At 43.7% G+C, this 24900-nt stretch overlaps 1 protein-coding gene across 3 annotated transcripts in view; it reads left to right on the top strand.

Moving 5' to 3' along the window:
- USP49 (ubiquitin specific peptidase 49) overlaps window positions 1–24900 on the top strand; it is a 97531-nt gene that overhangs the window by 65722 nt on the left and 6909 nt on the right. For 2 of the 3 annotated variants that reach the window (XM_030796539.1, XM_030796540.1), the window contains 4 exons: window positions 13931–15314; window positions 17237–17441; window positions 21517–21625; window positions 22520–22725. In XM_030796539.1, coding sequence (XP_030652399.1) covers window positions 13959–15314; window positions 17237–17441; window positions 21517–21625; window positions 22520–22725 — 1876 coding nt within the window. In that variant the 5' untranslated portion in view covers window positions 13931–13958. Of the gene's footprint in view, window positions 1–7332; window positions 7728–13930; window positions 15315–17236; window positions 17442–21516; window positions 21626–22519; window positions 22726–24900 lie in introns of those variants that run through there. The other variant, XM_030796541.1, reaches the window with a different exon arrangement.

Genomic DNA, 24900 nt, shown 5'->3' with positions numbered 1-24900 from the left:
GAGAGGTTGGTTGGATATTGAGAGAGATTACCAGCACACTGCAGTAATGTTAGGAGCTGTTCCATGAGGAGAAGGAAGATCTCTTGAGAGCTGGGGAAAAGAGAGTCTGCCCACAAATTCACTTCTATGGACAGTTTTTGGTGGTGGCCCCTGGGGAAGAAGACTAGAAATTACTTTGGTACCTTGGTTGATAAGAAATGTCAAATGATTGACACTTGACTGACTGAGGCTCTGCTATATTGCCACTCTGCAGAGCACAGACTCTTCATAGCCTGCATTTTGCAGTCATTGGCTTATGGAAAAGATGTGGGGAGGGGACTCTTTTTGTAATGGCTAGTGCTACTAACTAGAATTCCTTAGGTACTCTATATACCATAAATATCAGATTGCCTATCTCTAAATCTTACTTCCTAAGGAAAACATAGTAAACCATTTTAGCTCTGTGCTTATCTTCAGTAATCTTGCTGATGCCTCAATTTTTAAGATTACTGAAACACTGAATCTTCTCAGTGCCATGTCCTTTTTTAAAATAGGTAATGTGATTTTTTTCCCCAAAAGGTACAAAGGTTGACCACTGAGTCTCCTTTCCATCTCCATCCCACAAAGCATGTGCTGTTACCAGCTTCTTGTTTATCCTCTTATTTGCATGAGTGTGTATCTGCATGCTTGTATGTATATTCATGATATACACATTGTTCTGCCTCTTTGCTTTTTTCACATACTATATTTTGAGTTGTTGTACATATAGCCTTGCCTCTTTTTTCCTTTTTAAAAAATAACTGGTGGTTTCCATGTATGGCTGATTTATAATTTATGTAACCTATCCCCTATTAAAGTGCATGAATGATGAATGATCTCTTTGTAGCTTCTAATGTTCTCCTTCTGTATATATTTAACAAATACTCCTGTGTATTTGGCTCCTTTTCTTTGGATATTTGTCATCTTTTCTCTTGAAACCAAGTACTTAAAAGTTGTCTTTTTTTTTTTTTTTTTTTTTTTTTTTTTGAGATGGAGTCTCACTCTGTCCCCAGGCTCGATTGCAGTGGTGTGATCTCGGCTCAAGCAATTCTCCTGCCTCAGCCTCCTGAGTAGCTGAGATGACAGGCGCGTGCCACTACGCCCAGCTAATTTTTGTATTTTTAGTAGAGATGAGGTTTTACCATGTTGGCCAGGATGGTCTTGATTTCTTGACCTCGTGATCCGCCCACGTCGGCCTCCCAAAGTGCTGGGATTACAGGCATGAGCCACCATGCCTGGCCTAAAAGTTGTCTTCATTCATGCAAAATATGATGGGCCTCCTTCCTGACAGATATGCTTCGGTGTGTTGCAGGAGAGACACAGAACTAAATGGACTGCTGTCGTTTAAGCAGCAGGACATCAGGAAGACGGGTTCCCATTTCTTAGAACAACCACCAAAATAACCGACACCGGCATCTAATCTTGAGGATCCATTTGTAAATTCCAGTCAGATTTATTTTCTATTCACGGAAATTGTTCCTTTTTTTCTCTGCAGACAGTTCCTAATGTATATGTGTCTGCCATACAAATGACCATGTGTGGAAAGCCCTCTTCAGCCATGTGGAGAAAGTGGGAGGAGGGAGATTCCCAATTTCACTGCTTGAGCTGCAGCTGGGAAAGCAATTCTTGGCGTCTCAAGTTGCAAGTTTGAAATAATTTTCTCAGAGAAAATACATTTGGTAGTTAACTGTTATAGTGGTAGCACTAGTATTCTATTACTCTACTATACATACATTATGGATTCAATAGGCTTTTTAAACTAGACCAAGTGCTATTTTTCACATTGTTTCTATGATTGAAAACCAACCTGTTGGTTGGTGTTTGTGAATACTGCGCTGGATCTGTGTGGCCAGATTTTGCTTCGTAAAACCAATGTTACGTAGACTGGGGGTAACCTTTATGTGACTGGGGTCAGAAAAACAAAAATACTGGATTTTTAAATATATAATTTTTGTGCTGTTGTTTGCTGAGACTACAGTGAGACTTATAAATGTATAGGATGAGCTTCTTTCCATCTGGATAACTGGAGTCCATGAGGAAGGAGCAGAATTGTTAAAAAATCAGGAGTGCAGTGGTGTGATCTTGGCTTACTGCAACCTCCACCTCCCAGGCTCAAGCAATTCTCCTGCCTCAGCCTCCAGAGTAGCTGGGATTACAGGTGCCCGCCACCACACCCGGCTAATTTTTGTATTTTTTAGTAGAGACAGGGTTTCGCCATGTTAGCCAGGCTGATCCTGAACTCCTGACCTCAAATGATCTACCCACCTCAGCCTCCCAAAGTACTGGGATTACAGGCATGAGCTACCATGCCCGGCCTTGGACTTTTCTTTCCCAGTAAAGGGGAAGTTTCAGAAAGAGAGAACAACATTTGGCTAAGCAAGGGCATTTCAACAGACTGACTGAAGTGGCTTCATGCCCTCCAAAGACAGAGGTAATCAGGAAATTTTGTGGACAAATTGTGGATAAAAATCTGGCGAGGTTACTGAAAGAGATTTGGTAGGGTGGTGGGGTTGGGGGCAACTTGAGGCCCAGACAGAAAGGCTGATGCAGGCAATCTCTGTGACTAACACTACTGAGAAAAACTGCACCACTTTGATTTGGTGTGGGGGATCAGGTGGGAGGTGTTTTTCAAAGGGTACATTTCAAAGTAAAACTAGAAATGATGGTAAAAATGAAGAATATCTCATTACGTATCTAATTTGTGAATAGCTTGTATCTCAAGGTTTTCTCTCACTACTGATATATTGTTTGCTTTTTTTGTCTTTAAAAGTATTTTATTTATTTATTTATTTACGTATTTATTTATTTTGAGACAGGGTCTTGCTCTCTTGCCCAGGCTGGAGTGCAGTGGCACAATCATGGCTCACTGTAGCCTCAACCTCCCGGGCTCAATCAATCCTCCCACGTCAGTCTCCCGAGTAGCTAGGACTACAGGGACATGCCACTACACCCAGATAATTTTTTGTAGTTTTTGTAGAGATGGGGTCTCACCATATTGTCCACGCTGGTCTTGAACTCCTGGGCTCAAGTGATCTGCCCGCCTCGGCTTCCCAAAGTGCCGTGATTACAGGTGTGAGCTACCATGCTGGCCTAAAAATATTTTTATGTTATATTTCAAGCATACCCCAAAATAAAGAGAATAGTATAATGAATTCCATGTACCTGTCAACCAGCCTCAACAATTATAGACATTTTGACAATCTTGTTTTTTCTGTCCTTCTACTATTTTTTTTTCCTGGAGTACTTCAAAGCAAATTCCATATATCAATTATAATATTAATATTTCACCTATAAATATATCAGAGGTATTTCTACATACAAAGATTAAAAATGGAACCACAGCACCATTATCACATCAAATTAATAATTACTTGGTGTCATTTAATACTTAGTCCATGTTCAGTTTCTCTAGTTGTGGACTAAGGGTGGTGGTAGGGAGGGAAGCTGGAAGAAGGGGTTACAAAGGGGCACAAGGTAACTTTTAGGGGTGACTGATGTGTTTATTGTTTTAATTGCAGTGGTTTCACAACTATATCATATGTTAAAACTTACCAAATTATAAACTTTAAATATGTGCAGCTCACTGTATGTCAATTATACCTCAATAAAACTTAAAAAAAAAAAAAACTAATGGTGTAGCTAGATACAGACAGTATTTTAAAACATTTTTCCCCAGTTATCTCAAAAATATCTTTTTATGGTTGGTTTGTTCAAGTATGGATCTAAATAAGAACCAAAGATTGCATTTGATTGCTGTGTCTCTAGGTTTCTGATAATCTAGAGCAAATCCACTCCCACTTGCCTTTTTTTAATGCCATTTATTTGTTAAAGAACCCATATGACTGACTGATCCTGTAGCGTTTGCCACATTTCGATTTGGTGATTTGGCTAACTGCAGCCTATGATAGTATGTTCTTGGCTCCTATGTTTCCTATAAACTGGTAGTTAGATCCAAAGGCTTCCTTGGACTCAGGCTCAGTTCTTTTAGCAAGAGTATTTTATAATAGGTAATGCTGCTATGAACCTTCCATGGCATTGAATCAGGGAGGTCTAGTTGCCCTAGTTTCATGCAAAATTGATCAGTAGTGTTAGGTATTGTCAGCCTTATCCATCTATTATAACATTTCCTGTCAGTTTTCACCTAATACTTTTAAGAAGCCACTGCCTACATCCCCTATTTTATTAGGAGTAAATTACTCATATCTGTGTATGTGTTTGAATAATGCTTGACAACTGTATTGAGGTATAATTTTCATAAACCACACATATTTCAAGGGTACAATTCAAGAAAGTCTGACATATATACATATATACACTTTGATATATGTATATATGTATGTATTTTTTTTTATGATTGCTTGTCTAGCTGCTGTAGAGAACATGGCATTAGAGAGCCATACTACAGGGACAAACCATGATTCCTTTGGTCAGCTTTTAGAAGGGTAAATCCTGATTCTCTCAGTGGTAGGGATAAAATTTTTCCATGTGGCAGTAGAGAACAGGGAGCCTTTAGTTCAGACCTTGTTTTATCACTAGCTTGTCAGAGAGATCATGCTAAAACAAAACAAAACAAAAGACTTCGAGTGGCTTTTGGGTTTCCCCTTACAGGTTTTATTGTATAGATATTCGAAATACCTGCTTGCAGACAGATATCCACATTCTGTTTGGGGGTTTATTATCCGAACCCAACCTTGTATCTGGCTCTTCTCCCCAATTGATTTCCTGTTCCATTTCAAAAGCACAAAATCTCAACAAATATTTTAAAAAGAGAAATATTTTCATTTCTGTACAGACTTTTATCCCCACTTTCCTTTAGGGAGACTCTTAATACCAATGTGGTAATCCCAAGCAGAATGACACACAGGAAGTAATTTGCATTGTGCAAGTCTCATTGCACATGTGCTGCACTTAATGGAGCTGATCTATGTGCCATTGGATCACATATACAGTATGGCTAAAGACAGAGTATAATGCTTATCTTCAGTAAAAGGAAGAGTTAGCAAATGAGATCAGGGGTTCTGTTGCACAGGATAATCCTTTCTTGGCTTAAGAAAAATTCTGGCCTGTGAGTGACATCTTTCTTCCATTGGTTGGAACATGCATGTGTTGGGATTCATAGGGAAGTTGGGTTAGCTGACCAAGGTGTAGACAGAGCTGATTCCCCAGGTTAGTGAGGGAACTGTTATTGAGCAGGGCCTAAGCAGTGGGACAAATTGGGGACAGGATCCTGGGGTGGCTCAAAATGCATGTCATGCTTGTTTAACATCAGCTCTATGAATGGCCTCACCAGGTTGTAGCAAGTAGGCCCCTTTGATCTGGAGGCAGCACAAACTACTAAGCTCTGAAGCTTAATCCTTACCAATCTGATTCTCATCCACTTTTGGCTGCCACTTCTCCTCTGCAGAGAGTTGAGGATAACATTTCTAAGTCTGTGCATGTGTGGTTGCATGTGTGTGTGTGTGTACACGTGTTCTCCCAGTGTATTCAGAATCCTTGAATTTAATATGACCAGTCTTCTTTTGCCATCTTGCCTCCAGTCAGCCATCCTCCTGTAAAAGGGGTTAGGTTTTAGGTACAGAGCTCTTTAGCAAGAATATTAAGTTAATTAATCAAAAAGTCTGATCCCTTCAGGGCCAGCTTGCTTAGCTTTGTACCACAGGTGGCATCTCCTTAACACCCATCAGTCATCTTACAGATCTTGATCACCAGGAGACTTGGATGAAACTATACATATAGCTCAGTACAGGATCATCACTGCTACCAAACAAAAAAGTACAAAACATGTTCACTAGTTTCATCCTGAAAATATCATTAATAGTATTATGTGAAAATTCAACCTGAGATTCAAAAGTATATGTGGGAGTGGCCCGTTGCAGTGGCTCATGCCTGTAATCCCAGTACTTTGGGAGACCTAGGCGGGTGGATCACTTTAGGTCAGGAGTTCGAGACCAGTCTGGCTAACACAGTGAAACCCTGTCTCTACGAAAAATAACAAAAATTAGTTGGGCATTGTGGTGCACACCTGTAGTCCCAGCTACTCGGGAGGCTGAGGCAGGTGAATTGCTTGAACCCGGAGGGCAGAGGTTGCAGTGAGCTGAGATAGTGCCACTGCACTCCAGCCTGGATGACACAGCGAGATTCCATCTCAGAAAAAAAAAAAAAAAAAAAAAAAAAGAAAAATGGTGGTGGGCGCCTGTAATCCCAGCTACTCGGGAGGCTGAGGCAGGAGAATCACTTGAACCCAGTGGGCAGAGGTTGCAGTTAGCCAAGATTGTGCCACTTCATTGAAGCCTGGATGACAAAGCAAGACTCCATCTCAAAAAAAAAAAAAAAAAAAAAAAAAAGGCCGAGCGTGGTGGCTCACGCCTGTAATCCCAGCACTTTGGGAGGCCGAGTTGGGCGGATCATGAGGTCAAGAGATTGAGCCCATTCTGGCCAACATGGTGAAACCCCATCACTACTCTAAATACAAAAATTAGCTGGGCATGGTGGTGTGTGCCTGTAGTCCCAGCTACTCAGGAGGCTGAGGCAGGAGAATCGTTTGAACCTGGGAGGCGGAGGTTGCAGTAAGCGAGATTGCGCCACTGCACTCCAGCCTGGCAACAGAGCGAGATGCTGTCTCCAAAAAAAAAAAAAAAAAAGCATGTGTGGGAGCCAGGCGTGGTGGCGTGTGCCTATAATCCCAGCTACTTGGGGAGCTAAGGCAGGAGGATCACTTGAGCCCAGGAGTTTGAGTCCAGCCTAGGCAGTATAGCGAGATTCTGTCTCTAAAATAATAATAGCCAGGTGCGGTGGCTCATGCCTGTAACCACAACACTTTGGGAGGCCAAGGTGGGCAGATCACTTCAGCTCAGGAATTTGAGATCAGCCTAGGCAACATGGCAAAACCCCATCTCCACCAAAAATACAAAAAATTAGCAAGGCATGGTGGTGCACGCCTGTGTTTCCAGCTACTTGGGAGGATCACTTAAGCCCAGGAGGCAAAGGCTGTGGTGAGCTGAGATCATGCCATTGCACTCCAGCCTGGGTGACTGAGTAAGCCCCTGTCTCAATTTAAAAATAAAATAAAATAATAATAATAATAGAGTGTGGAACTCTGTGTGAGTATACTAAAAATTATCAGGTTTTTACTTTACATGAGTGAATTTTATGGCATGTAAACTACCAATAATTTTTAGTTTTTAAAAAGTATCAAAATATATAATCTTGTATTTAAATGATGCTTAAAGTTTTAGGAAATAGATAAAATTGAGAAGAGAGCTGAGGACAGAGCCTTAAGGAAACCCTAAATTTCAAGGAAGGGAGACCTGAAAACAGAGATGTAATTACAGACACAGGAAGCAAACCAGACAAGAACAGTTGTCTAAAATTCAAAAGAGAATGTTTGTGCAGTGTTAAGTGTAGAAAAAATGTGGATGGGGACTGAGAAAAGGCTAATGAATTTAGCTATAAGGAAACTGCTAGTGACCTTTGAGAAAACAGTTTCTACAAAAAGGAGGTGTTAAGGAGTGAATTGTGAGGAGGATGAACGTGCACATTACTCTTGCCAGAAGGAGGAAGAATCTTAAAAATAGTGTCAAGGATAGTCTAGAGGCAGGGCAAACTTTTGTCTGTCTGTCTGTGTATCTCTCTCTCTTTTTAGACAGAAGACACTTGAGAATATTTGTAGCAAGAGGAAGGAAGCAAACAAAAGATAACAGAGGATGAAGGTACGGAGGGTGTGGGACAAAGCATTTGTGCCACATCAGGTGTTCTGCCTTTGTCATTTCCCTGCATGGCCACAGGGATAGCCCCTTTCCATGGGCAAACCAGTGTTGTATGCCAGGCCCAGTTCCCTAGATGAACTCTACTCCTTTTTCATTGAAGAAAGCAGATCCTAATGCAAGTGAGCTATTATCATGCTGGCCTTACATCTGCTGTAACCTATGATTAAACACTCATTCTTGAACATCAGCACTTGATTACTGATGACAAATGAGTGATAGCACACCTTACAAGGGCTCTGGCACACCTAGCATGTCAGGTCTCGTTGACTGTGGCCAAGAGCTGCTGCATAAGTGGACATTCCAGCTCTTGGGTCAGAGAGCTAAGAACACATTTTGTCAGAGCTTCCAAACCCTTCTTAGAGAATTCAGCCTCTCCAGGGGGTCTCTGAGCTGCACTATGACTTATAGGTTACCCCTCATCCACCCCCTATTCAGAGACAATGGCACTGATAGGGAAAATGGGGAAATGCAGCAGCCTGTGAGGACACTCTGCCCATTCAGCAATCTCTTCCCCTGCCCACTGTCCCTTAGCAAAGGACTTCTGAACAGTTTCTCTAACCCTACCCTTCTCAGTCTCTGCCCCTTGTTTTTGAGACGGAGTCTCGCTCTGTCGCCCAGGCTGGAGTGCAGTGGCGCAATCTTGGCTGACTGCAAGCTCTGCCTCCCAGGTTCACACCATTCTCCTGCCTCAGCCTCCCAAGTAGCTGGGACTACAGGCGCCCGCCACCACGCCCGGCTAATTTTTTGTATTTTTTAGTAGAGACGGGGTTTCACTGTGTTAGCCAGGATGGTCTCGATCTCCTGACCTCATGATCCTCCCATCTCGGCCTCCCAAAGTGCTGGGATTACAGGTGTGAGCCACCGCACCGGCCCCCTTTTTGTTTTTGTTTTGATTTCTGTCTTTTTAAATCTTTTTCTTAACTATATATTGATATTAGATTATGTTTTCCCATACTTCTTGGAAATGTTAGCAGAAAATGAAATTCATTTTTAACATTTATTATTTGTAAATGTGTATTTGCTGTGTCTCTTTAAGCAGTCTGCAGGTTTTGTGGTAGATGTAATTCTAGGTACACTTAGTAAGTTAAAGGGTTAAAATACCCAGCGCTGTCGCATATGGCAGTGAGCAGAATCACAGATGTTGATGATACCACGTAATTAGTATTCTTTTATGTAAATGAAGGCTGTCAGCATGTTACCATAGTGTCTACTCTCTCTGAAGCTGGAATTTATGCCACTTGGTCTCACCAAGACCAAGCAGGATTATTCTACGGTCCTTAGTTAACAACTGAGGAGAAATCAATATGATGAGAGAGCGAGAAGAAATGGAATTCTCTCTAAAGTAGATTTACCCTCTTTTTTTCCTCCTATTTTGTTTTTCTTGATTCCCCTTCAACCCCCAGAAATTTTATTTCTGGTGATGTAGTTATACAGTTAAGACCTGCTGAGAAATTTGCTATTTGAGAATAATTGAAATACTCCAATTAAAAGGCATCATATTTTCAAGCTATAGATTTTTTGAAATATTTAGAATCCTAATGTTGTCATCTCTCATATGGAGAGTTTTTAAAAAAATTATATGATAAATCTAGAAGTTTTTCATCCGAACAAAAGATAAATGTTGAAAAGATTTAATTATCTTTTCATTTAATACTTAGTGATATTTATAGAATGCTTTTAAATATTGATTATGGTTCTTAGCTCCAGTTGATTCAGATTTTTAAAATAAAACTATGGTAATTAAAAAGGCAAAAGCTGATATTTTGTCAGGTTTACTTTCCTCATATGCAGATCGACCAAGGGTGTGCAGGACATTTATTTAAAGCTGCTGATCTATTTAAAACTTGCTGATGTAGAAGTATTCAGACACATCATATTCTTTCCCAATTACACCGTAAGTTTATCAGTTTGGGGTACTAGGTGCCTGTCACACTGGATGATGTACATTTTTTTTTTTTTTTTTTTTTTTTTTTTTTTTTTTTTTGAGATGGAGTCTTGCTCTGTCGCCCAGGCTGGAGTGCAGTGGCGCAATCTCGGCTCACTGCAAGCTCTGCCTCCCGGGTTCACGCCGTTCTCCTGCCTCAGCCTCCCAAGTAGCTGGGACTACAGGCGCCCACCACCACGCCCGGCTAATTTTTTGTATTTTTAGTAGAGACGGGGTTTCACTGTGTTAGCCAGGATGGTCTCGATCTCCTGACCTCGTGATCCGCCCGCCTCGGCCTCCCAAAGTGCTGGGATTACAGGCGTGAGCCACTGCGCCCGGCCAGGATGATGTACATTTTAAGTGGAAATGTTAGAATGATGGCCTTTGAGAATATGAAGGGAAACCTGTACACATCAGAAAAATATAAAATAGAATTCCTCTTTTTGCCAATGGGTGCTAGACCCTATTCTGAAATAAAGTGGTCAGAGTATGTGTGAGAGGTGAGTTAAACACATTTTCTTTCTTGACCTGAGTATACCTGAGGTGGTATTCTCTTTATTTTCTATTTTGTTTGTTGGTTAAGGTGGCTTTTATCTTTTGTGTCACTCTTAGGAGATTTCCATTTCATGATCATACATGTTTTTCCTCTAGAGAAGCTGGTCTGCCTAGCTTAAATCAGTATGATGAGGTGCAAAGTAGCCCTGTGTTTTTCCTGAATGGATTTACTCTGCCCATATGGCAGGTTAGTGAGTCGCCACGACAGATTTGTAATGGGAAAAGGGCTGTGCAGGAGAGGATGTGCATGATCAGCAGATTTATAGATCAGAAAATGAAATCAGAAGAAAGAATTTCCAGAGTGCCCTTTTCATTTGACAGCTCTCCATGGAGAGGATGTGGAATGGTTTTTTAGTGTTCTTCTCTTTTGGCTTTTGGTTGTTCCAGCATATTTTTTTTAGCAGAGGAGTTGATTTTGCAAGGCATCAGTGTTCTGGGTGTGGTGTTGCTATATTCATTTACAGAAATAATTCTCTCTTTGTAGGATTTGAAGCTCTGCTGTATTTCATATGATAAGATCTTGGTAGCAATTAAATTCCTGAAGACACATCAAGGCTAAAATGGGGATTTGCCAGGCGTCAGGTTTTGAGTTGTAAGAGGAGGCTATTCAGATGTGATTTACCTAATACCGAATCTTTTGAAGGAAAGGAAACAAAAAGCAAAGCAGAGCAAGCTAAAGATAGTGTCCTGGTGTGTTTAAGTCTATGCTGTCTTAATATAATACCATAACCACTAGCCACATGTGACTTAAAATTAATTAAAATTAAAATTGCAGTCCCTTAGTCTCACTAGCACATTTCAGGTGCTCAGTAGTCACGTGTGACTAGTTACTATAGTACTGAACAGCACTGTAATATATTCAGATAGAGAATATTATCAATAATAATGTGTAATAATAATGAATTCTCTATCTGTATATATTCTCTATATTCTCAATATATCAATGATATATATGATTGATGACACATAGAGAATATATACAGATAGAAAATACTGATATCCCTCTCATTGATATATAGAGAATATATCATTGCAGAAAGTTCTGTTGGACAGTATTAGTCTAAGTGGAAGAATTTGAGAAATAAAATTCTTTCTTTGATTTCTATGAAGAGTCTTTCATCCCTATACAATTTACTGGATTAATGTACTAAAGTTTTTTTGTTTTTTTTTTTTTGAGATGGAGTCTCGCTCTGTCGCCCAGAGACTGGAGTGCAGTGGTGCGATCTCAGCTCACTGCAAGCTCCGCCTCCCGGGTTCACACCATTCTCCTGCCTCAGCCTCCCGAGTAGCTAGGACTACAGGCGCCCACCACCACGCCCAGCTATTTTTTTGTATTTTTAGTAGAGACAGGGTTTCACCGTGTTATCCAGGATGGTCTCGATCTCCTGACCTCGTGATCTGCCCGCCTCGGCCTCCCAAAGTGCTGGGATTACAGGCGTGAGCCACCGCACCCGGCCTTTTTTTTTATTATTATTTTAAAGAGATTAGGCCAGGTGTGGTGGCTCACACCTATAATCCTAACACTTTGGGAGGCCAAGGCAGGAGGATCACTGTGCCCAGAAGTTTAAGACCAGCCTGGGCAACATAGTGAGACCCCCATCTCTACAAAAAATAAAATTAGCTGGGCATAGTGGCATGCACCTATGATCTCATCTACTCTAGAGGCTGAGGTGGGAGGATCACTTGAACCCAGGAAGTGGAGGCTGCAGTAAGCCAAGATCACACCACTGCACTCCAGGCTGGGTGACAGAGTGAGAGACCCTCTCTCAAAATATATAAATATATAAGTAAATACATAGATAGATTAGATAGAGACAGGTCTATGTTGGCCAGGCTGGTCTTGAACTCGACCTCAATCCTTCCACCTCAGCCTCCTGAAGTGTGCAAGCCACGGTGCCCAGCCTAAGGAATTTTAATTTCTGGTATTGAGGGGAAAACTCCTTTCAAAGTTCCAAAGATATAAAAGTTTTCTTTTAAAATAGTTGTGTAGCAGCCTGGCGTGTTGGCTCACACCTGTAATCGCAGCACTTTGGGAGGCTGAGGTGGGCGGATCACGAGGTCAAGAGATTGGGACCACCCTGGCCAACGTGGTGAAACACTGTCTCTACTAAAAATACAAAAAAATTAGCTGGGCGTGGTGGTGCACGCCTTTAGTCCCAGCTACTTGGGAGGCTCAGGCAGGAGAATCGCTTGAACCCGGGAGGTGGAGGTTGCAGTGAGCTGAGATCACACCACTGTACTCCAGCCTGGTGACAGAGCGAGACTCCATCTCAAAAAAAAAAAAAAAAAAAAAAAAAGTATAGCTTCTTTCCCTTGGAGAAATTGCCCACAAGGCTTCTCTGATGAACAATATTGAAGAAGCATTATTGGGAGGAAAAAAAAACATGCTTAGGATGTTACTACCGTTTTAAAAAGCATTTTCATATATCAGCTGGAAGATTCATTGCTTTTTTTTCTTTTGTTACGGTAGTTTGGTTAAATATTATAATACCAGTAGCCACTTCACCTCTTGTCCTAAGTCAAATTTGTCCAGTTCTTTACTTACCTTTCAGTAAAGAAGGTAAAAGTTTTCCCACCCTTACTGCAAGATGCAGATGTTCTTTTCAAAAAGATGGATGTTGGCTGGGCGCAGTGGCTCATGCCTGTATTCCCAGCACTTTAGGAGGCCAAGGCGGGCAGATGACTTGAGGTCAGTAGTTCGAGACCAGCCTGGCCAACATGGTTAAATCTCGTCTCTACTAAAAATACAAAAAAATTAGCCGGGTGTGGTGGTGCGTGCACCTGTAATCCCAGCTTCCTGGGAGGCTGAGGCAGGAGAATCGCTTGAACCAGGGAGGCAGAAGTTGCAGTGAGCTGAGACTGCACCACTACACTCCATCCTGGGTGACAGAGGGAGGCTAGACCTCAAAAAAAAAAATAAATAAATAAATTAAAAAACATATATACGGCGGTGCACGGTGGCTCATGCCTGTATTCCCAGCACTTTGGAATGCCGAGGTGGGCGGATCACCTGAGGTCAGGAGTTCGAGACCAACCTGGCCAACATGTTGAAACCCCGTCTCTACTAAAAATACAAAAATTAGCCGGGTGTGGTGGCGTGGCGTCAGTAATCCCAGATACCCGGGAGGCTGAGGCGGGAGAATTGCTTGAGCCCGGAAGGTGGAGGTTGCAGTGAGCTGAGATCCCGCCACTGCACTCCAGCCTGGGCGACAGAGTGATCCCGTCTCAAAACAAAAAACCACATATACAATGTTCCTTAGTCACGTCTCATAAAAATGATACTTTGTACTGGTGAGGACTTTCTTTTTCTTATTTTTATCTTATGTTATCTCTGCTTTGAAAAACATTGCAATCGACCTAAAATTGACTTTTTATTTGAGGCTCTTCATCTCTCCCACTGGTATGTGAAACACCATAAAGTGTCAAATTTGTGCTAACCCTTCCGTAAGAGTCTTCCTTTTTAAGTAATTTAACCGTCCTGTAATTCTCTGCCTTTATACCAAATGTGCCTTTTTTTAACTTTCAAAGGAACCAATTTGGAGTTGAAAATGAATGAATCTAGAGTTGAAATATCAATTGCAAAACTTTTACTTTTTTTTTTTTAAGGAAAATATTTTTCTAAAAGTATTTTTTTTCTTTTTCTTTTTTGGGGACTCTGTCGTGCCAGGTTGAGAGAGTGGCGACTTCTATAAGACATGGATAGATGCAAACATGTAGGGCGGTTACGGCTCGCCCAGGACCACTCCATCCTGAACCCTCAGAAGTGGTGCTGCTTAGAGTGTGCCACCACCGAGTCCGTGTGGGCCTGCCTCAAGTGCTCCCACGTGGCCTGCGGCCGCTACATTGAGGACCACGCCCTGAAACACTTTGAGGAGACGGGACACCCGCTAGCCATGGAAGTCCGAGATCTCTACGTGTTCTGTTACCTGTGCAAGGACTATGTGCTCAATGATAACCCAGAGGGGGACCTGAAGCTGCTAAGAAGCTCCCTCCTGGCGGTCCGGGGCCAGAAACAGGACACGCCGGTGAGACGTGGGCGGACGCTGCGGTCCATGGCTTCGGGTGAGGACGTGGTCCCGCCGCAGCGCGCTCCTCAGGGACAGCCGCAGATGCTCACGGCTCTGTGGTACCGGCGTCAGCGCCTGCTGGCCAGGACGCTGCGGCTGTGGTTCGAGAAGAGCTCCCGGGGCCAGGCGAAGCTGGAGCAGCGGCGGCAGGAGGAGGCGCTGGAGCGCAAGAAGGAGGAGGCGCGGAGGCGGCGGCGCGAGGTGAAACGGCGGCTGCTGGAGGAGCTGGCCAGCGCCCCTCCGCGCAAGAGTGCACGGCTGCTCCTGCACACGCCCCGCGACGCGGGCCCGGCTGCCTCGCGCCCAGCCGCCCTCCCTACCTCACGCAGAGCGCCCGCCGCCACACTCAAGCTGCGTCGCCAGCCGGCCATGGCCCCAGGCGTCACGGGCCTGCGCAACCTGGGCAACACCTGCTACATGAACTCCATCCTCCAGGTGCTCAGCCACCTCCAGAAGTTCCGAGAATGTTTCCTCAACCTTGACCCTTCCAAAACGGAACATCTGTTTCCCAAAGCCACCAACGGGAAGACTCAGCTTTCTGGCAAACCAACCAACAGCTCGGCCACGGAGCTGTCCTTGAGAAGTGACAGGGCCGAGGCATGCGAGCGGGAGGGCTTCTGCTGGAACGGTGGGGCCTCCATTAGTCGGAGCCTGGAGCTCATCCAGAACAAGGAGCCGAGTTCAAAGCACATTTCCCTCTGCCGTGAACTGCACACCCTCTTCCGAGTCATGTGGTCCGGGAAGTGGGCCCTAGTGTCGCCCTTCGCCATGCTCCACTCAGTGTGGAGCCTGATCCCTGCCTTCCGCGGCTACGACCAACAGGACGCGCAGGAATTTCTCTGCGAGCTGCTGCACAAGGTGCAGCAGGAACTCGAGTCTGAGGGCACCACACGCCGGATCCTCATCCCCTTCTCCCAGAGGAAGCTCACCAAACAGGTCTTAAAGGTGGTGAATACCATATTTCATGGGCAGCTGCTCAGTCAGGTATGTGTGTGCCTACCATGACAATGAGAGCCTTGTATGTTAGCTTGGGCTTCCTGTGAGTGCCTTCCCCGGGTTATTGGGCTAATAAGAGTAGCCCACATTTGCTGTGATTATGCAATTTGGAGGGTGGCCATTGTACCTTTCATTCTACTGTACGTTATGATGGCCTTTTGGGGAAACTTGCCTAGTGTCTTTCCGGCCAGATTTTTAGTTTAACTTGCCACATCGCTTAATTTTCAGTGAATATCTTTAATCGTTATTGAAGATAGGGTAATATAATATTCTCATTGTTATAATTAAGTACCCATTGTTGGTGTGCCATCCTTTGATCAATTTGAGGGAACAGAGTTTGCTTGTAACCCTGGTTCCATAATAGTTTGAAAGAGCAATCACCCTTCTTTACATAACAGGGAAGGAAGGTAGCTGGGAGCATGCTAAAGGCCAGTGCAAGCCTCCTTCCTGTTCCCCATTACCTTTTTTTTTTTTTTTTGAGACGGAGTCTCGCTCTCTCACCCAGGCTGGCGTACGGTGGCGCGATCTCGGCTCGCTGCAAGCTCCGCCTCCCGGGTTCACACCATTCTCCTGCCTCAGCCTCTCCGAGTAGCTGGGACTACAGGCGCCCGCCACCACGCCCGGCTAATTTTTTTGTACTTTTAATAGAGACGGGGTTTCACTGTGGTCTCGATCTCCTGACCTCGTGATCCGCCCGCCTCGGCCTCCCAAAGTGCTGGGATTACAAGCGTGAGCCACCGCGCCCGGCCTCCCATTACCTTTTATTTCCTGGATCTTTAGCCATGTAACCTAAGCAAAGATTCTTAGATAAGGCCTTGTGAGAATATGCAGAAAGAGTATTTTGATAGTTAAAAAAAGGTGGGTGTGCGGGGCGCGGTGGCTCACGCCTGTAATCCCAGCACTTCAGGAGGCCAAGGTGGGTGAATCACCTGAGGTCAAGAGTTAGAGACCAGCCTGGCCAACAAGGTGAAACTCTGTCTCTACTAAAAATACAAAATTAGCCGGGCGTGGTGGCGCATGCCTGTAATCCCAGCTACTTGGGAGGCTGAGGCAGGAGAATTGGTTGAGCCCAGGAGGCGGAGGTTGCGGTGAGCCCAGATCGCGCCATTGCACTACAGCCTGGGTGACAGACGGAGACTGTCTCAAAAAAACACAAAAAACAAACAAAAAAACGTGGTGGGGGGTGGGTTGGTGAGCAACTTAAGAGATTCAGGTAAAACCTCTACACTATGCTTGTGTCTTGGTTTTTAGGGCTTTGAAAGAATGATGAATGGGATGGAAAGGGAAAGTTTAATTAGGCTTTTGTTTTTGAGCATGTAAAAGGGAAGTATTTATCAGCACTTCTTCTGTTTCCCCTCCCTTAGGAAGAAAGGTGCACCTGGGAAGGTTATAGTGGGAGTGGAGGTCTAATCACAGCACTTTGAGGCTCTGCAGACAGAGGGGTTCAGTGTGGGGCTTCTGCAAGTAACAAAGGCAAAAAAAGAGGCATGCTGGGCCCCGTGGAAGGTCTGAAGTCAAGAGGAGGAATGCCACGGTGAGGGAAGCAGGCAGGGACTTGCAAATCTCTCTGTCAGACTGATCCCTTGAGTGACTGCATAATAACTTGCAGTCTGTACTACTGTACTATTGAATGGTAGAGCATATTTTGGGAGAGGAGAGGAGAAAAGGGGGGTTAGTATAGTCTCTATGCAGTATGATTTTTAAATTCCAGCTAGCATCCCATAGTTAGAAATGTACATCAGAAGTAATATACTCTAATTCTTTTAAAGTTATGTTTATTATTTTAATATTACTATTTTTTGAAAATTATACACTTAGTTTTGATAAAGTGTATCTTTTATGAAGCAAGTAAAACTGTACACAGGAAGCATGGAAGTTACATAATCTGTAAATCAATCTTTTCATTCTAGGTCACATGTATATCATGCAATTACAAATCCAATACCATTGAGCCCTTTTGGGACCTATCCCTGGAATTCCCTGAACGCTATCACTGCATAGAAAAGGGGTTTGTCCCTTTGAATCAGACAGAGTGCTTGCTCACTGAGATGCTGGCCAAGTTCACAGAGACAGAGGCCCTGGAAGGGAGAATCTACGCTTGTGACCAGTGTAACAGTGAGTGCTGTGTGGAGGAGGGGGTGTAGTTGGGACGTATAACTGGAATATCAGTTTAAGGTGCTGCTTTGTCCTCTTTAGTCAAAACTAACACTAATGATATTGAATGGTTCTAAAGCATCTTTTAAAGACTTTTTCTCCCATTTTTCTAAAAACAAAAAACATGGACTTGTTTTAATTATGTATTAAAAAACAAAACAAGGCTGGGCGTGGTGGCTCACGCCTGTAATCCCAGCACTTTGGGAGGCCAAGGCGGGCGGATCACTTGAGGTCAGGAGTTTGAGACTAGCCTGACCAACACGGTGAAACCCCGTCTCTACTAAAAATACAAAAATTAGCTGGGCGTAGTGGCAAGTGCCTGTAATCCCAGCTACTCAGGAGGCTGAGGCAGGAGAATCAGTTGAACCCAGGAAACGGAGGCTGCAGTGAGCCAAGATCGCGCCACTGCACTCCAGCCTGGGCAACAGAGCGAGACTCCATTTCAAACAACAACAACAAATGAAACAAAGGCCTAGGAGTTGATTGACCTCCTGATTGACATTAGTTGTCATCTTGAAAGGGATTTTAAAGTTGTGGCTCCTGAAATGGGGGACTCTGAGAATGTTAGTACTTAGCTTCTTAGTGCTATGGAGCTGCTGCTTAAATTCATGAATGTAGAGTCTGACAGTTCTTACTTAATCTAAACCCAGATGGTATAGCCTTTCTGAAGGGTGCGATACCAGAAAAGCAAGCTTTTGTACTGAACTGGTAGACTTAATGTCTGTCAAAAGTGATGCTAAAGATTGGTACAGTGGAACCAAGAAAGCAAGTCTTAAGGTGCATTGCTCAGTGGCAGCTTCATGAAATATTTTCTGCATTTTGTTTTTATTTTTCACATGCCTGAAAAGTTCACATTTCAGAGAGGGTCATACGGAAGTATTTCTGTGTTGTCTGTAATTTTAAAATGGAACTCTTTACACATGGTTACAGAGGCATGTTATCAGGGCCCTTCCATCTTGCCACACTAACACTTAATGCTTCTGCTAATCCAGTATGGACAGAGGAAATGCAGAACAAATATGTGGATGCTTATGTTTGGGGTTTGTGGCATATATAGATTTGGAAACTAAAAGTATAAAGTTAATGGATCGTGCAGAGACCTAGAAATCAATTTTCAGTCATATAATAGTTTAGATTACCAGTTTTGAAGAAAAAAAAAATCTTAGGCCAGGTGCAGTGGCTCATGCCTGTAATCCCAGCACTTTGGGAGGCCCCGAGGTGGGTGCCACTGCACTCCAGCCTGGGTGACAGAGCGAGATGCTGTCTCAAAAAAAAAAAAAAAAAAAAGCTAAATTGTGGGAAACCTGTTCTGCTCTTTGAAGAATCACAACAAAAATCAAAAGTCAGGCTTGAGGCCAGGTGTAGTGGCTCATACCTGTAATCCCAACATTTTGGGAGGCCAAGGCAGGAGGATTGCCTGAAGCCAGGAGTTTGAGACCAGCCTGGTGGCATAGCAAGACCTCTTTTAGGGAAAACAAAAACAAAAACCACAAAGTTATGCTCGATATCATTTTGCCATTTCAAAACAAAATTTGAAATTTTATACCTGGTTAACTATAGACTCACCTATCCTGTTCCATTTTGAGATACAGAGTCAGGTGAATCAAATTGTTTCATTAGAGTAATATCTAAAAAAAAGAAAACAGTGATTCTTGAAGCCTTTACTTGTAAGGAACAAAAGAATATTAATAGCTTTAACACCATCATTTTTGGATATGATAGATTAGGCAAGAAATAACTTTTGTTTATCTTTACAAGAAAGGATTGTTCTTTGGTTGTCAGATGTGCCAATTTATCAGGATTTCTCTAGGCAAGTGCAAATAATGGCAGAGAAGGAAACCTATGGTGAGGGGATGAGATGCATTGATCTGTTGCCTGTGAAGTTTCAAAACTGTCATTCTTCTACCTGTCTTCCTGGCCAGCTTAATGAAATGGAGACAGAACTGATCAATCTCAATTGAATCAGTAATTTCTTTTGCTTTGTGAATTTCATTTTAGGGAAACAAAGCCTGACTCTATATTGTCTTCATCTTAGCTCACATACTCCCTCTGCTGAGGGTGGCAGTCACTGCCAGGGTTCCTAGCCAGAGCTGCAGTAATTTTCAAAAAAATGGTGAATAGGAATATAAAATGAGGCCAAGCCCCTCTGTGAATTCCATTTCTGTTCATGCCCCCATGTATTGTGACAACTACACCCTGGTAAAAGCTTCTCCTATGGCACACTCATTCTGATGCAGACTATTATGAGAAGTTACACCTCCACATCCTGTTGTCACAGAAAGCTCTGTGACACATCATCTGGCTGTGATTTGCTACCTTTCATGAGTAGTACAGACCGGACTTGGAATCAGATGCCCAGTTGCTCTTCAGACACTGAGCCCATGATATCAACAGCTCAAGACAATTAGCAGGGACTGCAGTAGACCACTAATTTTCTACTCTCATCCATTTACCAATTTAATATAACAAAACAGTCATCAGTAAATGGTTACAGGAAAGGCTTCTGATAGAAACTAAGAGAACTCTATTTCCATTATTTATCTGCTGAAATTTAGAAATGCATTTCCTCAAGGCTGGGCACAGTGGGCTCACACCCATAATCCCAACATTTCGGGAGGCCAAGGTGGGAGGACTGCTTGAAGCCAGGACTTCGAGAAATGCATTTCCCCCACAGTTAGAAACAAAATTAGAGACTGATCACTGGTTCTGCTTTGGAGTAGATGAGTTTAGCCTACCTGTCAGCTTTGTCCTTGCATGTCCAGCAGTGTGCTTTTATCTAGGAAATATGTTTCAAAAACTACGCACAGCATAAAAATATAGAACCAACAGTTTATTTTCTAAATGTTTGAATATGCCATAAGCAAATCATGCTAAAGAAAAATGTGTTTAAATACTCTATCATTTAGTAATCTTTTTTTTTTTTTTTTTTTTGAGACAGAGTCTCGCTCTGTCGCCCAGGCTGGAATGCAGTGGCGCAATCTCGGCTCACTGCAAGCTCCGCCTCCCGGGTTCACGCCATTCTCCTGCCTCAGCCTCTCCGAGTAGCTGGGACTACAGGCACCCGCCACCACGCCCGGCTAATTTTTTTTTGTATTTTTAGTAGAGACGGGGTTTCACCGTGGTCTCGATCTCCTGACCTCGTGATCCGCCCACCTCGGCCTCCCAAAGTGCTGGGATTACAAGCGTGAGCCACCGCGCCCGGCCCCATTTAGTAATCTTATCCTTTTTTTCCTAAGCCTGAAATATATGCATTATTCCCTATTTTACTGGTGAGGAAACTGAGGTTCAGAGTTTTGAATAACTTATCCGTTAGCACACAACTAGTTGTGAGCAGGAAGCAGAATTAGGCTTACCTAGTGCAAACAAAAAGCTTTTTAAAATCATATTGTGGGATATCATAATTAAAGTTATAAGCCATTGTGAAGACATGGAGCCTTAACATGCTTCTACTCTGTGTGCTTGCTGCTGCACGTTCGATTATATTCCATTATACGCAAAGTTGCTGATGGCAAAAATTGGAAAGATTTGAGTTGCTTGTAACAGTCGACCCATATAACAATGACTTAAAATGAGAGATTTTATTTTTCTGTTACATAAAACAAGTCTGAAGGACATTTAGGGCCGGCATGGTGGCTGCATGGTCATCAGTGACCCAAGCTATTTCTGTCTTTCTGTTTTACCTATCCTATTGCAAGACTTCTGTCTTCAAAGTTACCTTTTGGTCCAGCAGGAATTCCAGCGGTTTCAGATAGTGGGAAGGCCAAAGGGATGCACCTTACAACTGAGTCAGCCCTGTCTAAGCAGAGTTCCACACAGTCATTCCTTTATCTTAGCCAGAACTTCCATGGCCACACCATGCAGGCGTGTGAAGCTGGGAAATGCAGTCATAAAGAGTGTCACATTGCGCCCCCCCAAAAATTGAGGTTCAGATACCGAGAAATATGGAGAATGCATATTGAATGGCAAGTCGCTGTCTCTGCCATAGCTATAAAAAACTCCTCACAACCTATGTCTTATACCTTCCCAAACCACATAGGCAAACGACGAAAATCCAATCCCAAACCCCTTGTTCTGAGTGAAGCTAGAAAGCAGTTAATGATCTACAGACTACCTCAGGTTCTCCGGCTGCACCTTAAAAGATTCAGGTGAGCTTGCTGTGGGAGTCCTAGCTGGGCGAGAGCTGTGGGAATAGCTGCTCCAAAGGCTTTGGTGAGGGCAAATGTCTTCTGCAGTGTTGGGAGGGGAAGCCTGTTCACTTGAGACCTTGTGTTTTCCATGGAGATTAAACCGTTCACATCCACTAAGGCAAATTGATGTGGGAGCCCAGCAGGACTGGACTTTTGCTCTCATGCTCCTGTGTAATTAATTATCCAGCCTGCACTTGGTGTCTATGCTTAAAGATTTCATCCAGCCTGGCTTGGACTTATGTAGATTCATCTTCAGGATGAAGTATAAAATAATCTGGAAAAGAAGCACAGGCAGGAAACTACAAAAAGACTGTTGCTTGAGTTACTTGTTCAGGGATCTCTAGGTTTAGAGTACTTCATGGAACATTAACAGCAAATAAATGGGCCAGGCGCAGTGGCTCATGACTGTAACCCTAGAACTTTGGGAGGCCAAGGTAGGCAGATTGCTTGAGCTCAGGAGTTTGAGACCAGCCTGGGCAACATGGTTAAAACCCTGTCTCTATAAAAAATGCAAAAATTAGCCAGGCGTGGTGGTGTGCACCTATAGTCCCACCTACTCGGGAGGTTGAGGTGGGAGGATCACCTGAGCTCGGGAAGGTTGAAGCTGCAGTGAGCCTTTATCGATCACACCACTGCACTGCAACCTGGGCAACAGAGTGAGACCCTATCTGAAAATAAATAAATAAATAAATAAATAAATAAGTGTGAACATTGATTACCACCATTTTATTGATGGGAAAACCAAAACCAGAAGGTTAAATTTTCTCAGTTCCCTGTTTTATTAATACCTACCTCTACCTACGATTATATATGCCAGTTTTTACTAGTAACAAGCTTATATCCATGTTCTAGGTGGTCTGGCCGTAATCATCGAGAGAAGATTGGGGTCCATGTCGTCTTTGACCAGGTATTAACCATGGAACCTTACTGCTGCAGGGACATGCTCTCCTCTCTTGACAAAGAGACCTTTGCCTATGATCTCTCCGCAGTGGTCATGCATCACGGGAAAGGGTTTGGCTCAGGACACTACACAGCCTATTGCTACAACACAGAGGGAGGTGCGTGCGCTTTACTCTGTGGGGTGGGGGACACGGAAAGGGGTTGATTTGTCCACATTTTATTGTTTTCCTTTTATTTCCATCCCATGGATTACCTAGAGGGAAATTACATACATCAAAATCCAGTGGAAAGAATTGTGAAAATTGGGTTGGGCGCCGTGGCTCACACCTGTAATCCCAGCACTTTGGGAGGCCAAGGTGGGTGGATCACCTGAGGTCAGGAGTTCAAGACCAGCCTGGCCAACATGGTTAAACCCCGTCTCTACTAAAATAGTACAAAAATTAGCCGGGCGTGGTGGCGGGCACTGGTAATCCGAGGTACTCAGGAGGCTGAGGCAGGAGAATCGCTTGAACCTGGGAGGCAGAGGTTGCAGTGAGTCGAGATTATGCCACTGCACTTCAGCCTGGGTGACAGAGCAAGACTTATCTCAAAAAAAAAAATAAAAAGAAGTATGAAAGTTGGATTCAAATTTTGGGTATATCACTAAGTAACAACATATGGTTGTTCTAAGAATTAAAAGGAATTGACATGTAAAAGTGCTTAGAACAGGACCTAGGCCCTGTGCAATGGCTCATGCCTGTAATTCCAACACTTTGGGAGGCAGAGGTGGGAGGATTGCTTGAGGCCGAGGGTTCAAGACTAGCCTGGGCAACATAGTAAGACTCTATCTCTACAAAAAACTTAAAAATTACCCAGGCGTAATGGTGTGCACCTGTGGTCCTAGCTACTTGGGAGGCTGAGGTGGGAGAATTGCTGGAGCCCAGGAGTTTGAAGTTGCAATGAGCTATGATTTCACCACTGCATTCTAGCCTGGGCAGCAGAGTGAGATCTTGACTCAAATAAATAAATAAAAAGAGCAGTTGCCTAGCACATAGTGCTTATTCAGTCAGTGTTGGAGGATATTGTAGTATTATCAAAAGTATTGGTTATTGATAATATTACTGTTTTGTGGTAATGCTACTTCTGCACACCCCAGTTTCCTTCTTGGTTATGCACAAACAGTAGAACCTGTGTAACCTCAAGGAGATATTGTATGAATCTCACTAGCCACAGCTTATAATAAAGCCGAGAACATTTACTGAGCACTTACTATGTTCTTACTACTTCCCCTGCCATGGGAAGTGTGGGGATGCAAGGGCCCCTCCAAAGGAGCTTTAGGTCCTCATCCTCCAGAGTGGAGTCTTCCAGCGACTGCACTGACTGATGGGCTGCAGGTGTGTTTTCAGCTGTTCACTCTTCTTGAACTGCACAGCCCTTGGGGCAGCCAGAGCCTATGAATAAATACTTTTTTGTTCCTTCTAAATTTTCCTTCATCACTCCCCTCTATTTCCATTTCTCCTCTCCTCCTCCTCTTCCTCCTCATCTCCCCATTGCTTAGCCTGCAGTATCGCAGCTATCTTTCTTTTTTTTTTTTTGAGACGGAGTCTCGCTCTGTCGCCCAGGCTGGAGTGCAGTGGCGCAATCTCGGCTCACTGCAAGCTCCGCCTCCTGGGTTCACGCCATTCTCCTGCCTCAGCCTCTCCAAGTAGCTGGGACTACAGGCGCCCGCCACCACGCCCGGCTAATTTTTTGTATTTTTAGTAGAGACGGGGTTTCACCGTGGTCTCGATCTCCTGACCTCGTGATCCGCCCACCTCGGCCTCCCAAAGTGCTGGGATTACAAGCGTGAGCCACCGCACCCAGCCCACAGCTATCTTTCTAGAAGGCCCTAGTGGACAATGAAAAAGCCTGAAGAAAACAAAGATAAAAATTGCAGTCAGTCAGCCGGGTGCAGTGGCTCACGCCTGTAATCCCAGCACTTTGGGAGGCCGAGGCGGGCGGATCACGAGGTCAGGAGATCGAGACCATCCTGGCTAACATGGTGAAACCCCCGTCTCTACTAAAAATACAAAAAATTAGCTGGGCATGGTGGTGGGCACCTGTAGTCCCAGCTACTCGGGAGGCTGAGGCAGGAGAATGGTGTGAACCCGGGAGGTGGAGCTTGCAGTGAGCCGAGAACCCGCCACTGCACTCCAGCCTGGGTGACAGAGCGAGACTCGGTCTCAAAAAAAAGAAAAAAAATAATTGCAGTCAGTCGATAAGCAGTACTGTGGGGCTTGGTGGGGTTAAAGCCAGTGGATACACAAAAATCTGTCAGTTTCATTTACCTCTCCCTTTCCCCACCAATAATCGAG

Source organism: Nomascus leucogenys, chromosome 17 (assembly GCF_006542625.1).
Source record: "Nomascus leucogenys isolate Asia chromosome 17, Asia_NLE_v1, whole genome shotgun sequence".
NCBI lineage: Eukaryota > Metazoa > Chordata > Mammalia > Primates > Hylobatidae > Nomascus > Nomascus leucogenys.
Note: the sequence above shows the minus strand (reverse complement) of the source record. Positions and strands in the feature narration are given on the sequence as shown.